Genomic DNA, 17643 nt, shown 5'->3' with positions numbered 1-17643 from the left:
TTCCATTGAGCTCTGAACTTCAGCAGTGTGCAGTTTCTTTTATGTTCAAGAAAACACTGAGTTAGTAGTAATTGCAATGACAATGTCTCACACACATTGTGAAATGTACATGACACCCAGAGGGAACAAGTGTGCATAATCAGGGGAAATGTGCATTTACTAAGTCAGTTAGCTGAGTTAGAGAAGTAATAAAGAGCAGTGAGTCAATTCTGCCTGGTCATCCTGCGAGGCTGAAAATAACTTGTTATTCCACTCCTTTGTCCTTCCTCTACCCCACTTTTCATATGTTGTGTGTTTTTATTTATAGCTCAGTCACTTTGTAATTTATAGAATAGCACTTCAGAGGCTATGAGAGAAAGTGAAAGGAGATAGCTATAGAGGCTAAAATGCAGCAGGCAAGATGACATTTGGATAAATGCAGCTTTTAAATCACAGAACTACAATGCACAGTAGCAAACTTTAGGCAGTTGTCCATATGTCTCCCACCTCACCCCCCCCCCCCCGCCCATGTTCTTCAGTTTGTCCTTTCTGAACACAACAAAAGAGATCAGTCAAAAGGCATCTGCATGTTTTTTTATTGGCATTGCATGACAGTGTTGTTTATGTACATTGGTATTGCCTATCCTTATCCAGAGAAGAAAGATGAAATACCATCTCCATCACTACTCCAAACAAATCAGCCACTCCCCAGGAGATCAGTTATGCATCTTTTGTGTAGTTGATTTAAGTATATCTGCCTGATAAGAAAAGAGCTGTAGTCAAAATTTGGTCCCAGCAGTGATGAAAAGATTTTGATCATTAACCACACTACTGTTTGCCCAATTGCAAAATTATATTCTTTGATTGGAATAATTTGTTAGTGTCAGGAATTTATAATAAATTATATTACAGTCAGCCCTCCCCATAGGCGGGCTTGCCTTCCACGTGGAAGGTGGACCCTGGCAAAAGTCATGGGGCACATACTAGCGCCAAGACGCCCCATTATTTTCTGTGGTGCTTGAGCATATGCTCTTTTCCCCATTCGTGCGGGGTGTGTGTGTGTGTTTCTGGAACGGATCACCCATGTATGGGGAGGGCAAACTGTATCTAACTTTTTTCATTCATTTATGCAAAGGGCTAACTGTTAAAAACTAGTTTTAAAGGATTCAGCTGCACTGAGTTAAACCTCAATAAGAAGGTTGCAGTGTAACTCAGGGTGTTTAAAAAATATGGTCAGGAAACCTGTATTCCAAACTATATGATTACGGTATTTATACCCTGCTCTTCAGCCCTAAAGGCTCTCAGAGTGGCTTACGATTATTATTTTTCATTAGACGGTTCTCTGCCCTCAGGCTTACAGTCTAAAAAGACATGACACTGAAAGAGAAGGGAATGGTGGTGGGGAAGGGGATCAAGTCCAGTGGTTCTTCTCTCCCTCTGGACCATGGCAGATGGACTGGAGGGAAGGCCCTTCTTGCTCTGGCTAGCCCTGATAGAGTTGGACCAGTCTTTTACCTCCCTCCCAGGCCGGATGATGACAGATGGCTCTTCTTCTTCAGGCTAGCCCTGATGGAGTTTGACCTGCCTTTGCACTCCCTCCCGGGCCAGATGATGTCAGATGGACTGGAGGGATGACTTTTCTTCTTCAGGCTAGCCCTGATGGGTATTTCTTTATCATGATATTTTAGCTGTCATATAATATAGTGGTCCCCTCACCTGCTTTCCACTTGGGTGACAACCCTAGTACCCACCAGTGCCTATTTCTTGACATTAGATCTACTGTGTGTGCAGGACCCAGCAGGACAGTGGCATCAGCCATGCCCAGCTCACCACAGTCTCCTCCACTTCAGCCTCTCATATGTGAATACAGCAATGGCCCAGGGCTGCTCCTCCTCTTGCTCACACTGGTCTTACAGCAAAAGGGAAGCCAACCAGCTATCTGGCTGCTTGTTTGCTGCTCCCAGGGCAACAAGGTGCAAACGAAGTGCTTGGTGGCACAGTGGTTAAATGCCTATACTGTAGCCACTCACTCATAAACCACAATATCAGCCAAGGACCCAAGCTTGACTCAGGCTTGCATCCTTCCGAGGTCGCTAAAATGAGTACCCAGATTGTTGGGGGTAATTAGCTTACACATTGTAAACCACTTGGGAAGTGCTTAAGTGCACTGATAAGTGGTATAGAAATGTATTTGCTATTGCTATGAGTGGCTTCTTAGTTGCTGTTTGACTGGGTGCGGAATTGCTGTTCTCTTTGCACCTGCTTACCTTAGGAAAAGCAACTGAACAGTTACTAAGAAGTCAGCAAAGGCTGTCTGCTTAGTCTCTTCTCCCCTTTCGCCTAGTCACCTTAGGAGCAGCAACCAAGCAGTGACCAAGATGTTTCTCGCCCATGCCAGTCTTGGAGCAAAATTTGGCACGAGCGAATGGCTTCTTGGTTGCTGTTCCCTTGGGAGCATCTATCTGAGTTGCAACTGAGAAGCCGCTCACTTCCTGTGGCAAAGACCAGCTGCTCAACTGGTTGCTCAGTTGCTGTTTCCAATGTGACCAGGTGGAAAGAAAGAAGCTTCTCCTCGGTGAGGAAAGACTCTCAGTCCTTCTTCACAGGGGTGCGCAACTGGCTTCCCACTTTTCTCCTTGGTGAGGAAGGACTGTCAATCTGAGAGAGGATAGAGAGGCGAAAGGCTCTTTCAAAGAATTAATCCTGGACACTCCTCCCTCTCATTTCCCTCGGACAGGCCTTCCACACACAGCTTCAAGTTGTCACCCCTCCCCCCCCCAATTCTTTCTTCTGCTACCTCTTCTCTTGGCCATCCAACAAAACAAAACAAAAAAACAAAACAAACAAAACAAACAAACAAAAAAAAAAAACCAAGAGGAGCAGTGCAGCTCCAACCTGCTAGCTGAGTCCCAGGACAGCTGACAGAGCTTAAGAAGGGTTGCAGATGTGAAAGCTCCTTTTTGTTGCCGCTTCTCCCCTGCTGACACATGCTTTAACTCCTGACCCCTACCATGGACCTAAAGGTCACTGGTTCCTTTTATTATTGTCGTCATTGTTGTTGTTGTTTATTTATATAGCACTGTAGATTTACACAGTGCTGTAAATTGTCTTTCTTGCACCCCAGTACTTTGACTAAAAGCCTCCCTGCCATCCCCTTTTCCCTCACTGCCTCCCTGGATCTTTCCACTGTCGGGGGGGGGGGGGGGGAGCATACCATCCACTGATATAATTTACTTTGTAAGGTTCCGTTTATGTTCAAGGAAAGAAAGTACCAATTTTGAGGAAAAATCATTTCCATAAATAATCTTCTGGAAATTCAACTATTTCAGTGAAGTTTCTGAAGATTCAAGTAGTACATTGTTATTGAAAGGGAGATTAAGAGACTCCAACATAGTACAGGAGGTTAAAAGTTTTTTTTTTTAATTTGCTCTTGAAAATGACATTTAACTGAAGTGTGTGATTTATTAGTGAAACTGTTAGTTGGGTCACAAGCTTAGTTAGAATTCTTACAGTTGCCCCTTGCTGGCCTGAAACATAATGCCTCAAAGCAATTAACCTCGCTTTGTAATTACGGAGAGAAAAAACATCACATCTCTAGATGCTGAAATATGAACAACTTTAAGCAGAGAGTGAATGGTTCTAAAGAAATATTAATAAAATGGAGCCAGACAGTAATGCTTTTTTGATGTTTTGGTTGTTCTTTTTCCAGCTTTGTAATTTCTAAGTAGCTGGAGCCATGGCACATTTTACTGCTTCATCTTTATTAGGAATTGTCATGCATGAGTTCATCTTTCATCAGGAGAGTAATGATTCTGTTTTTTGAGGTGCCAGTATAATAAGAACAACCCTATCCCCAAATGAAAGGATAATTCTTCTGCCTAGTGCACTAACTGCAATTCTATACAAGTCTACTCAGAAACAAGTTACACTGATTTGAGTGGGGTGTACTCTTGACTAAGTAGGTATAGGTTTGCAGTCTTATCTGAAGAATTTTAGACATGACATCAAAATTGTAATGACGTTCTGATTAATGGAATATTCTGATCTGCAGTTGCATATAATGTGGCAATGATGGCTTGTTTCATAATTACTGATTGTATGCCCTTTTATATAGACCAATAGCTTTGCTCAATCAAGATTATAAGATATACATGTGAATATTAGGAAATAGATTAAAAGGTGTATTAGCAAAAATCATCCATGAAGACCAGAATGTTTTTTTGCCAGAAAAGACAAATTAGAAATAACATAAGATCTTTGTTAAATATTATTGAACACTATAAAATACATAATGAGAAAAAATTAGCATTAATATTTCTCGACGCTGAAAAGGCGTTCGATAATATTAATTGGCAACTTATGTTAGAAGCTTTAAAAAGAATGAATATTAGAAGTAATTTCTTGGCAAATATTGAACAAATTTATAAACAACAGAAAATACAAATTATAGTAACTGGAGAAAAAACAACTAATATTACTGTAGATAAAGGAACCAGACAGGGGTGCCCGTTATCCCCGCTTTTGTTCATCACAATATTAGAAATTATGAATAACTCAATAAGATCTAACGAAAAGATTAGAGAGACAAGACTTGAGGGATACGAGGACAAGTTGAGAGCTTATGTGGATGACATGGTCATCATATTAGAAGACCCGAAAAGAAATATAGGCTACTTATTAGAAGAATTGAATGAGTTTGGTAAGGTTTCAAAATAAAAGCAAGACACAAATTATGACAAAAAATGTAAAAGAAAAAGAAAAAACAGATCTAACTTTAAGAACAGGTATAAAAATAGAAAAGAAAGTCAAATACCTTAGTATATGGTTGTCAGAAAAGAATTTGGATTTGTTTGAAGATATAGTAACTATAAAAAACCTTGGAAGCAAATAAATAAGGATTTAACTCATTGGAACAATTATAACTTATCACTACTGGGCAGAATTGCTGCCATCAAAATGAGTGTGTTACTGAGACTCATGTTTCTTTTCATAAATCTTCCGATTATAAGCAATGAGAAGGTATTCAAAGAATGGGAAAATATAATACTCAGATTTGTTTGGAGGTGGGAGGGGGGAAGCTAGGATACAAAGGAAAATTTTAAAGAAAGATAGATCCTTAGGGGGATGTGCTTTGCCAGGCCTAAAAACATATTATAGAGCTTGCAGCATTATTTGGATACAAGAATGGGTAACCTTAACAAATAAACATCTGTTAGAACTAGAAGCATCAAATATAAGATTTGGTTGGCATGCGTACCTGTGGTACAGTAAAGAAACTGTGAATAGAGATTTTAATAATTAATTTCGGAAAGTATTGCTGAAAACCTGGAAAACAGTGAAAAATAAGTTCTATTTAGGTTTACCTCATTGGGTCTCGGTCCAGGAGGCTTTCTTTGAAAAGTGGGAGGAGAGAGAAGATTGGATTCGATACCGAGATCTTGTTAAAATAAAACCCGATGGCAAAGTGGAAATGCTTGCAAGGGATGATTTAGTGGGAAAAGGAGTAAATATAAATTGGTTTGACTATATGCAATTAGTACAAAAATGTAAAGAAGATATAAAGAAAATGGCAGTGTTCCTTCCTTTTCTTTTTCCATAGTGAATTGGATGTTGGGGTGGATGTTGTTCAGATGTTTCAGGAACACAGCCAGATCTTCTTCTCAATGGCTCCAAATGGTGAAAGTGTCATCCACATATCAGAACCGAGTTGAGGGCTTTTTCGGTGCCATTTCCAGGGCTTGCTTTTCAAAGTGTTCCATGTAAAAGTTTGCTATCATAGGGCTTAGAGGGCTTCCCATTACTACCCCATCTCTCTGTTCATAGAATCCATTGTCCCACTGGAAATAGCTTGTGGTGAGGCCATGTTCGAACAGGGCCATTTTGTCTTCGGGAAAAATCTGTCGGATGAGTATCATGGTGTCCATTATGGGGACTTTGGTGAACAGGGAGACCACATATTTAATTATGGTGGTCAGATTACTTCTGGCAAGAAATTGGGGGAAAAAATCTATACCCACAATAGACGATTGGCTTTGGAAAGTTATGGAAATAAAAGAATTAGACAAATTAACAGCATTAATTAATAACAAATCCAAAGAAAAGTATTTAAGGGAATGGGAGCCAACAGAAAAATATTGGTTCAAGAAATGTAATATAAATGAAGAATTGATATAGACGTCTGTACTCTTTTGAATTGTAGAAATATAAAAGATATACAGTAAAAGATACCAGACTTATCAAAATACCTAGTAAAGAAAGAGATGGTTTGACAATAACATAAAGTTTGAGATACAATTTATCAAGGTTAACTAGATAAGGAGAGATCCAACAAGTTAATAAATTTTTTATTTCAGCTAAATTGAGAGTTTGAAATGACGGTATTAAGAGGGAAACAACCAGCTATAGATTTATGTATTACCCTGTTCAGATATTAACGGAGTAAAAATAGCTGATGTTGTAAATTTTCTCAGTATTATAATTTTTTGGTATGAAATCTGTATATTGATGCTGCAATGGAATAAATCTTAATAAAGATTAAAAAAAATTGCTGATTGTAATGTTGCAGCAAGGTGTGTGTGAGAAAGAGACTGCAGTCACAGGAAGAGATGGATTTACCCTTTCCCGCATAGCAGATCAGAATGCCGCAATGGCAGTAACAGGAAATTCCCTCAGGCAAAGTCCTGACAATATGGTCATATCAACCACTCCCAACAGTCTAGCTACCCTGTGTTGGACCAACCAATGTTTTCAAATGATTTTCAATTACAGATCCCTGTGTAGTCCATTGCAGTAGTCCATTGAACCACAGCATGAGTTAAGAGTTAGGAGGATAGTCTGGTGCAGGTAGGAAACCACTAACAACCACTAACAGAGACCATTAAGACAGAAATCTTTAAATTATAATCAATAATATGATCAAAATGTCAAGGCATTATGCAGCTGTAGAAATGGGGAAAATGGGGTGGGGAAAAGACAAATTCAGTGCTGTGTTTAATTAGAGAAGGTATTGAAAATAAAACTCTTACAGTATATAGTTCTGGCTACCTGGAGAGATGTTGTAGAACTAGAAAAGATGCAGAAGGGTGTAGACACAAAAAATTGCATTAATCAAACAAAGGTAATCCACACTTCCTATTATGTGCATATGCACCTCTGAATGAAGTGGGACTTCAGAGTAAGCATGTATGTGAATGTGCTTAAAGAAGTAATTTTTCCATGTGCAGTTTCCTTTTCCCATGAAATTCTTATTTAAATTTACTGGCTACTTGGCTTAGAATTCCAGACATTTACGGTGATTGAAGAGCAGTTGGAACTCTAGGTCTGTCTTCCCTAACCTAGTGCCTTCCCAGTGTAATGAATTACAGCTTCCATCATTCCCAGGGGCTGGAGCTGATCTGGGAGAATTGTTGTAACTGATAATCTATATACAATCACATTTATTCCAGTTATACCCAGGAACTTTTCAAAGATTTCAGTCATGCCTTTTTAAAAAAGTATAGTCATGCCTTGGTCAACAGCTTCAATGACAGATGGCATCTCTCCTCTCAATCAGTTTCTTGAAGCGGTAATGGAATGGATGAGGAAAAACAAGTTCAAGTTGAATCCATACAAAACGGAGGCACTTGCAGTAGGGGCCCCCAAACCAGGTATTGGGTTGCAACCTCCAGTCCTAGATGGGGTCACACTCTCCTCAAAGGACTGTTCGCAGTCTGGGGGTGCTCTTAGATCCCTCGCTTCACATGACAAACCAGGTGAATGTGGCAGTTAGGAGTGCTTGTTACCAGCTTCAGCTGATATGCCAGCTGCGCCCTTTCCTAGAAGTAAGGGACCTAGAAACTGTAGTACATGCACTGGTATCTTCACAACTCGATATCTGTAATACACTCTACATGGGGCTACCCTTGTGCCTAGTCTGGAAACTCCAATTAGTACAAAACATGGCAGGCAGGTTAGTTACCGGAAATTCTAGGAGTGACCGGATAACACCTATCCTAAAGTCACTCCACTGGCTGCCTCTTAGTTTCCAGGCACAGTACATGACATGGGTCCAACCTATTTAACAAACCATCTACTTCCATACAATCCACCCCACATCCTCTGGGAGGAATTTATTGCAGCCTTTAAAGACCAGATTAACTGCAGCCTCCCAGAGGACCTTTTCTGCAACTGCTCCCAGGCTATGGAACAGCCTGCCAGATGAGATCAGTCATATTACCAACTTAGACAGCTTCAAAAGAAGATGTCAAGACGGATCTCTTCCAGAAGGCCTTTCCTGAATAAATTCCCCAGCTACAGATTGATTACTCCTTCACACCATGTATTTTCTACCACCCTGCCTATTTTATTATCAATTACTTTTAAAACTCTTTTAATTGTGATATATTTAATTCTTTTTTAAGGGGGGGATATTGTAAATTTATGTATTATATTGTATGTGGACGTTTTAGTGTGAGCCACTCTGATTCTCTTGCTACAGAAGAGCGGGATATAAATAAAAGTTTTATTTTATTTATTTTTAGTGAAAGATTAACTTGTCCAGTCTGTTTCTATCACTTAGAACTAAAACTGTTCTAGCTTATTTGTAGAGATATCTCATGGGTGATAAGCCTACCCTTGAACCTGAATCTCCTGGACTTGAACCTAAATTTCCCAAGTTCAAGGTCAAATGCTAACCAATCTACCCCTTCATCTATACAAAGCATTGCTTGTACAGGAATAGAAATAGACAAATTGAAAGTAAATATCGCAATTTCTTATGACCTTGGACTTAGGAAATCCAGGTTCAGATAAATTGAGCAACTCCACTGGGTAACCTAGTACTATTTACTGTCTCTCAGCATGACTTTCTTCACATGGCCTGAAGATACAACAGGGAGGAAAGCCTTCTGTCTTGAGCTGACTGGAGGAAAACAGGAAATAAATGTAACAAATAAACTGTTGTTGGTATGTTGATAGTATATATTATTCTTCCCCAAACTGATGCCCTCTAGATAAGTTGGCTCATGGTAGATGAAGATGATGCACATTATAATGCAACACATTTGCACTGGAAGGAAAAGTGCCTGCTGTGAAAGTTAGTATATATCTGCCTGGCAGTTAAGGAGATGAAGGACTGTCTGATGTTATTAAGTGTTGTAATAGCATTACTAATATATGAGGGTATATGTGGCGTCTGGGTTGGTTGCATTCTCTGATTTAGGTTAGGTGGCTGCAGTTCTGTCCAGATTATAAGAAAGGGAAGGCTTTTCACCCCAAACCCTTGACATATCTCACTATTGGTTAAGCAAGAACGGTTTTAGTTTTAGGTGATAGCAGCAGTTTGAACAAGAGCAACATCCAGAAGACAGTGCAAGAGACTGGCATAGGCAAAAATAGCACGGGGGGGGGAGGGGGGGGGGCTACAGAAAATAAATCTTAGTCATTGCTCATCAGAAGAAGCTATGACTTGAGTTGAGTGTCTTCTTGGGGAGTTATGAAAGAGCCAGCCCAAGGGATCTTTAAATCAGTTTTCTTTGATGGAATATTCAAATTTCTTAGATGTACTCTACCTAATGACCAACACTTTTTAATAGATGCAATGGAGAACATTTAGCTATATTTACACTTACAAAAAAAAGTGGTATGGCTCTAGTTGCTTAATGCTTTGAGAGGAAAGGGCATACTCCTATCAATAGTGATTAAATAAATCAGCTAAAGTTTGGCATCTCTGGGTAGCAAAACTACCAGCATTTTATTTAAATCTCCTAAAATGCCATTTTGTGTTGATCTGAAATATGCATGACCCAGATAATAGTTATGTTTAGAAGCCTGTAATCCCTTTGCATATTTAGAAATGAGCATTTTTCTGTATTTATACCACAAGGTAGCGAGACATAGGAAGCTTTAACAAGAGAGATCAAGTAAATAAATACATTGTGGAAATCAAATATTTGGGCATAGAAGATTATGCTTTTGCAGCGGATTAGCTTTTGCTGTGAAATCCTGTATATGTTTTAGGCAGGAATCTTCATAGTGGCTTACTCTGGGGTAAATTTGCAGAGAAGAGCAATCTTAAAGAGTTGAAAAAAAGCTGGTGAAATTTTCAACACTCTTAACAGTTTTAAGGTAACGGTGGTGAGAGTTGCCTTCAGTTCTAGTAACATAGGGCAAAATGCAACAGAGCAGATGTTATTGGATTATAGTCCCCAGCAGCCATGGCCAGCATAGGTAGTGGTGAGTCATGTGGGAGTTATTATTTGTATAGTTGCAGGCTATATTTTACATCTTTGTTTTGCAAATAGATGTTAAATTTCCTGGACTTTGAGAATCTCCCAGTGATCACATGGCCAGAAGGAGAAGGTTCCAGCCTGCAAGTAATACTCTTCTATACCATCTGAACTGAGAACAAGAAATAGCAGAATGCAGGCCCATGACTAACATTTTCAATTTGCTTCCTCCCCCCCCCCCCCCCTGTATGGTTTTTAACACCCTTGCCTCATGAAGAAGCCAGTGGAGCTTCAAAAGCTTGCAACATGTAATTGTGCATTTTGGTTGCACCAATATAGGTATCATTGTTCGGTGGATTTTAGATTTGCTCTGTGGCCAACACGGCTACCTCTGAATGTTTTTAAGGCTGTATTTTAATTATAGTTGCAGACTATTTCTTGAGAGTTGCACATTGCTAGCTTCTGCTTGAGAGCTACTGGGTTGTGAATATGTAGCTTCCCCTCTCAATGCATGCTATTGCATGAATTCTAGTTTCTAAAAAGCCATTTATCTGAGATTTTCTTGCTTTGAGTCAACTGGGAAAAAGCAGCAATAGAAATTTGTTGTTGTTGTTAATTATTTTATTGTTATGACTGCTGTTGCTCATTTTTATTTTTCTACTTCACAAGTAAAGAGTTATTCTGCTTTAAAAATCTGTTTATGTTGGTTAGAGATTCCAAGTAAAGCACATGTCCTTTCAGTTGTTATCATAAGCATATGGAGGCAGTTTGCCTGCATTTTATGGATCTCAGTCTGTTTCAAAAGTGCAACTTCAATAGTGCATTAAAATTGGTTCATGAGGGACTGGTGACTTTAGGGAATCTGGTGATTTTGAAAATGCTCCCACGTTGATCTCCATGTCTGAAAACTAGGGGCTATAGCTTGTTGGGTCCCATGCTCACAGATCCATTTAAGGATTCTGTAAGCTGAAAGAGAGCGGAGGCTGTTTTCTCAGAGTAATGGGGGATTTTCAGAAAGCAAAACAAAACACCAAGAACAATGACAGAACTGATGTTATGGATTGCCTTTGGAAACTGTTCGGAAACTCCAGCATGTGCAAAACACTGCTGCCAGAATGCTGACTGGGGCCAGTTATAGAGACCACATAACTCTTTTACTGAAACAGCTTCACTGGCTACTGGCTTGTTTCCGGGAACAATTCAAAGTGCTGGTTATGTCTTATAAAGTCCTGCATGGTTTAGGCTCAGATTATTTGAGAGACTGTATTTCCCCATACAAACCTGCTTGAGTGCTAAGATCTTCTGGGGAAGGCTTTCTGTTGGTCCCTGCACCATCACAGGCTTGTCCGGTGAGGACACGACAGTGAGCCTTTTCTGTGGCTGCTTCTGCCCTCTGGAATGCCCTTCTACAAGAAGCAAGGCTGGCATCCTCCTTGCTTGGCTTTTGTTGGCAGGTAAAAACGGCTTTGTTTGGGCAGGCTTTTAATGTCTAGTCATGGGATGGGTTTTATATAGGATGGGTATTGTGATTTTATTGTGGTTTTAATGTTTGTAATTTTATATCGTTTTTAGCTGATGTTTTAATCAATAAATCAATCAATCAACCATTTATTCTTACGGCATACAGCCAGTACAAGATAAAATACAATAATGATGACCAAACATCCATATAAACAATACACTCAAAATGACCTTTTACAAACAGGTACAAATATCAGCAAGAAATCTAGAATAAAATAAAGCTCATTGCCATATGTCAGTTAGCAGGGGAATTTAGAAGAGTTGTAAAAATATTATAAAAGTGTTTCTTTAGCATAACATTTAACAGTCAACTGTCAAAGTATCCATCTGTTATGGAGTGCTTATTAAAGCAGAATGTAATATTAAGGAAATGGTTAAAAAAATGATAAAAAGATGTTCCATCCGTACACATGAAGACTGGTTAATTGTTTTCTTACAATATGTTTTTAGAATTGTAATGAACCGCCTTGGGTCCCTTCGGGGAGAAAGGCGGGATAGAAATTAAACAAACAAACAAACAAATAAATCTCATTTATTCTACATGCCCAAAGCATCTGAGAGAATGTGAGTTGCCTAAGGAAAACCAGTACACTTGTATGGCCTAGTAGGGATTCGACCCCCATCTCCCAGAGTCCTAATTTAGCAGTTCTACTGCACCACCATGCTTGCTCAGGCTATCAATAAGTTATAATTTGTGAAACTCTTTCTTTCAAGTAACCAAGGTGATGTAGCAATTTGGAAGAGGACACTTCCAACTCCTTCCCCACCAAACATAATATGCACAATAAAACCTATGAGCTGTTAATGTTAAGTACAGGGTGAAAGAGATCCAGCATGGGACCTGCAGAAGCCATCAAGATACTTATTAATTTCTGTTAGGACTATTTTATATATAGCATCAAACGTGTGGCAGGCAGTAGAATGAAGACACAAACAGCTGGCTTTTTGTTCTTAACAGGCTCACTGTCTGGATTAGATCAGGCAGGAGAAGAATGACAGAACTGATGTTATGGATTGTAGTGGGAATTTGTATACAAGAAGGGTACAGCTAAACTGCAGTTGTGACCTCTAGCACAATTAGAAGATAAGAAGAAGAGCCTAATTCTAAGACTACATGGGAGGGTTGTAACTAAAAGTACACCCACCAGTATTCCAAGACATATGACCACTATATAGTACAGCATTGTTATTATGACATAGCAACAGCAGCACCAGTATTTTAAAAAAAAGTCTGGGTAAAAAAAATAAGTCCACAGAACTTTCAAAAACAACGAGAAACAAAAGGTTGAAATTTTACACCCCATAATGCAGCACGGTGCTTATTTCCAGCTTGGGTACATTAATAACAGAACAGTCCTGACTCACTTAGACCTCAAATGCCAGATAGCTAAACTACCTTTGTGTTGAATCTCTGACGCAACCCACTCTCCCTGGATAGCAAATGATTATTTTTTTAAAAAAGAAATACAAATAAATTAATATGCTGGCACGGCTTTACTTAAATGTCATATCCAGTGAGTTCAGCACCTACATTGGAATAGACAAGCTGACTTTATGAAATCTAAAAAAATGTAATCTGATAAATTGTTGAACAAGAAAGTAGTGCATCCTGTTAATACTTTAGTTTGTGCACATGCGCAGCACATCAAATTATACTATGCACTGCTTCTAGATTAAAAAAAAACAGCAAAACATAGAGCATCCACAGATTACTTGAGCATCATCTTTTTGTAGTTTCAGTTAGAACTGCCAACTGGCCTGTCAAAAAGCATTTTTAATTAATTTTTTTTTTTTTTTTTTTTGTACAATTCTTGTTTGTATTTGGTTTCGGACTAGCTCCCAAAGGAACAAAGCTGTACCCCACTCATCACTCCCAGTCCTCTTACCATTTTCCATCATCTCTCCTTTTGTTCTGCGGACAGATAATTGGTCTTTGGACAGTCTTTGGCATAAAATGATAAAATACTAAGAAATAGCCATTGGTAGCGTTAATATTTCCAGCAAAGAGAATAGGATGTGATGCCTGTGGCAGAGATAGAAAATCCTTTCACACCAGGGTTTCACATCCTTTGTTAGCTCTGGGCTACAGAAGTACTCCCACATCCCCAAATTGATAGGCAACATGCTCAATTGCAATTGCTGGGGAGCATTATTCTCACCATGGCCTGGCGGTGGGCTTTCCAGAAACATTTGATTGGTTGATATGGGAGATCCAATTAAATTACCTTTAATATCATCCAACAGGTACCTTCTGTGAATCATCTGTGTCTCTAGGCCAAATCTCAACTTCATTGTACACTAAGTACCTATATGCAAGCCATTAGCCTCCTAGCCTCAGTTTCCCACATGATCTTTAGGTATGGAAAAGAATGTCCATTCAGTGTGTAGAACATTGACTGAAACTTTGAAATTAAAAGGTGTAATTTTCAAAAATCATTGATGGAGAAAATAAATGGCAAAACATTGTTAAAAGTTGTGGCTTAATTTCCTGGATGTAGCAAAAGGGACAGTAACATTTCCTAATGGGTCATATGAATTTTTATGTGATCATTGTTTCCATGATTTAAAGAAGGCGTAGAAATCATGTGGCTCTCCAGATGTTGTTGGACTATAGCTCCCAGCATTCTTCAGCACTAGCTATGCTGCTGAGATTTTCTGGGAGATACAGTCCAACAACATCTAGAGGGCTGCATGATTCCCACCTTTATTCACAGTACTGAATCAGTGTTTCAGTTTCACAAATACTGATATTGGCTGTATTCATAGTCTTATCTATTTTTCCCTAGGTAATAACCTTGATGCTATCCATGACATAACAGTGGCATATCCTCAAAACATTCCACAGACCGAGAAGCATCTTCTATATGGTAACTTCCCAAAGGAAATTCATTTTCATGTCCAGAGATACCCAGTACAGGCTCTTCCAGCATCTCGGGAACAACTGCAAGTTTGGTGTCAAAAGCGTTGGGAAGAAAAGGAAAAAAGGCTCCGTTTGTTCTATGAAGGCAAAAAGTACTTTGATGCAACAGGGAGAAGCAAAATTCCACCCTGTAAATCTGAGCTCAGGGTCATGGTTGTTAAGTGCATTTCACTCTTGTACTGGACATTTTTCACACTGGCTGCATTTGTGTTGCTATACTTATACAGCTTTGTACGGTGGTATTTTGTTTCTGTGATTGTCATTTTTGTTGTGCAACAAAAATTGTTTGGTGGGCTTGAATTGATAGAACTTGCATGCCACCGATTTTTTTGTAATTTTTTTTTACAAAACTCAAAAAACTAAATTCATTTGATAAATATTGTGGGATGGCATTAACTTTGTGCACGCTTTTGGATGTGGCCTGTGAAAATGAGAAATTGGAGAAAAAAATGGGTTTTCAGAGTGGGAGTTTTTGCATGAGAGTCATTGATCTTTCCTAATGCTGTCATTGGCTAATACACTGTGCACTTTTATTGTGAAAGGACAAAAACATGGTAAGCTGTGTGAATTTTTAATATTCGAATGTATTGTCATTGTTTCTCTTGCTGGCAGCTACCATCTGCTTTATTGCTGCTGTTACCTAAACTGCTTCAAATTAATGCAAAACATTTTGCTGACCAATCAAAATATATATCCATTGAACTTTGTAAACATGTAGTTCTAATTAGCTGGGCAGATTTGTAGAGCTAAAGTAGTGATTCCAACACACCCTTGTCATAAATAAAGGGTGAAATGTGAAAGTCCCAGTACTTTACAGGACTAATATTTTGGCTAACTCTAATTCCCTAATAGAGAAATAATACATGATAGAATTATTTTTTATTCAGTAAATTATGTGACCTACAGAATGAGAAAACAAAACTCAGGACCTTAATTTGGATTCAGTCTTTTGTATTTCCTTTTGACATGCCTATTCCGTCTCAGTTGAATTCTTACAACCTGTATACTGTAATCGTATTTTGAAATAACTTTCACTGGAAATTGTTAAAGCATATATCTGAATAAGTGTGATGACAAAAGACTGATCTGTATGCATGGTTGAGTTAGTCACTGTTGTTTCACAAACATTAAACCCTCCTCAACATTCACCTCATTTAAACTAGCTATATCTAAGTCTTGGTCATATCTATGGCCTTTTCAACATCTGAATTTGACTGGCACCATAAACTTCTTGAAAACTATTCAAAAGATAGGGAGGTATATCTGATGTAAAATTGACCATAAAAGCAACAATTCTAGCCTGAATAAAATGAATCTTAACTTGAGTGTAGATTATTCCCCCCCCCCCCCGAAAATCATCTGTGGAAATAATGTTAATATTTTGGCTGTATAATGTGGTAGATTTGTAAGATTTTGGCTTTGATGCTCTGTTTTAATTTTAGGGAAAGTTTTCACATCCCGAGTAGCATACAACTATGCTCACTGCACATTTAAGTGATGTCAGTAGATTGACTACCCCTCACCTCCTCCCCAAGCAGCAAGTGTGAAGTGATAGTCCCCTAATAAAGCCAGAGTTGGAAAACAGAAAGGCATTCAGATAAACAACTGAATGTTTCACCTCCTCTATACTCTACAGAACGTTAAACTGTTATTGAAACAAACTTCAGTGGTACTATGAAAAGTGTATCCTCTCTCCTCCCCTAGATGCTGAGAGCTTTCTGGGAAGAAGAAACCACTTTCAATCACTGGCTAAAATAGGCCCATAATTTTCTAACAAAAATATCTTAATAGTTTCCTACTCTGTAGAGTGAATTTGAATTTCCTTGTTTAATCATTTGTCACCATATGTGGTTCAGCACTTTTTCTTGGGTAGGTTCAACTCTTAAGACAGTTGTTTGTCACCAACTCTTTGGAGCTGCCAGAATAGGCCAAGGCATTTCTCATCCCTCCACAGAATATTAGTAATACCAGAGCCATACACAAGGTTGTGAAGTATTCTGTGTTGAAGTTCCATGTCTTTGTTCAACCTCTGCTGCTTCTGCACTGTTTTTATAGCTTCATTTGATAAATAAATTGTGTTGATACAATGGGTTACAAAATATCTCCAGAATAGCCTTAGTCTTCTCATTGTACCAAAATGCTAGAAAGTTTTAGCCATGAACAAACAACATACTCTACAACAATAAAAAAGTTTAGAATGCATGTTGATATTCTTTTATTGGATTCGTGTGTTTACCACGGATGGTGAAGTTGACGGATCGCTTTGCATATTGATGGTGAAAATTGTCCTTGTTGATACGATCAGTATATTACTTCAGTCATATAGCATTTTGCTCAGCAATTGATTTGTTTTTAGGGTTTCCAGCCCCAAAGGATCAAAGATTTTTTATATTATAGCTGAATAATAAAAGCACGCAAAAGCGAGACATGATCTCATGCTGATTTATTGAAACCAAACATTTTTTTTAAAAAAATGATTAGGATGCTTCATCATGGCCAAAATAATTTAAAGGTTCAGCTCAGAACAAGGCAACCAGTAAGTTGCTAGATGTCTTCAGTGACCATCAGCAATACCATCAGGTATGGCGAAATAGCCTCAGGTACCACTGAAACCCAGTAGTCCAACATTGATGCCTGCCCAGCCTCTCCACTTTAAAATGTATCTAGGTCTAGAAAACAAGACCATTTAAATTTCTAGCAAGTTCTCAATGTAGCATCACTCTGTCCAGCATTCATTGGGAAGAACTGCCCTGGTGATCTCAGGTGCGCCAGAGAGGTCTGCCAAAAGCACTCATAGAATCATAGAGTTGGAAGAGACCGCAAGGGCCATCCAGTCCAACTCCCTGCCATGCAGGAATCCAAATCAAATCATCTCCGACAGATGGCCATCTAGCCTCTGTTTAAAGACCTCCAAGGAAGGAGACTCCACTACACTCCGAGGGAGTTTGTTCCACTGTCGGACAGCCCTTACTGTCAGGAAGTTCTTCCTAATGTTGAGGTGGAATCTCTTTTCTTGTA

General features: G+C 38.8%; 1 protein-coding gene across 5 annotated transcripts in view; it reads left to right on the top strand.

The window, feature by feature from the left end:
• The window catches only part of LOC149310687 (lysocardiolipin acyltransferase 1), a 117663-nt gene that overhangs the window by 85445 nt on the left and 14575 nt on the right, over positions 1 to 17643 (top strand). For 2 of the 5 annotated variants that reach the window (XM_089529538.1, XM_089529540.1), the window contains exon 7: positions 14492 to 14580. The exons of 1 other annotated variant lie outside the window; for it this stretch is intronic. In XM_089529538.1, coding sequence (XP_089385664.1) covers positions 14492 to 14495 — 4 coding nt within the window. In that variant the 3' untranslated portion in view covers positions 14496 to 14580. Of the gene's footprint in view, positions 1 to 14491; positions 16828 to 17643 lie in introns of those variants that run through there. 2 more of the 5 variants (XM_089529537.1, XM_089529536.1) reach the window with 2 other exon arrangements.

This window comes from Sceloporus occidentalis, unplaced genomic scaffold (genome assembly GCF_023333645.1).
Source record: "Sceloporus occidentalis isolate IW3139 unplaced genomic scaffold, rSceOcc1.0.p SCAF_6, whole genome shotgun sequence".
NCBI classification, from domain to species: Eukaryota; Metazoa; Chordata; class Lepidosauria; order Squamata; family Phrynosomatidae; genus Sceloporus; species Sceloporus occidentalis.
Note: the sequence above shows the minus strand (reverse complement) of the source record. Positions and strands in the feature narration are given on the sequence as shown.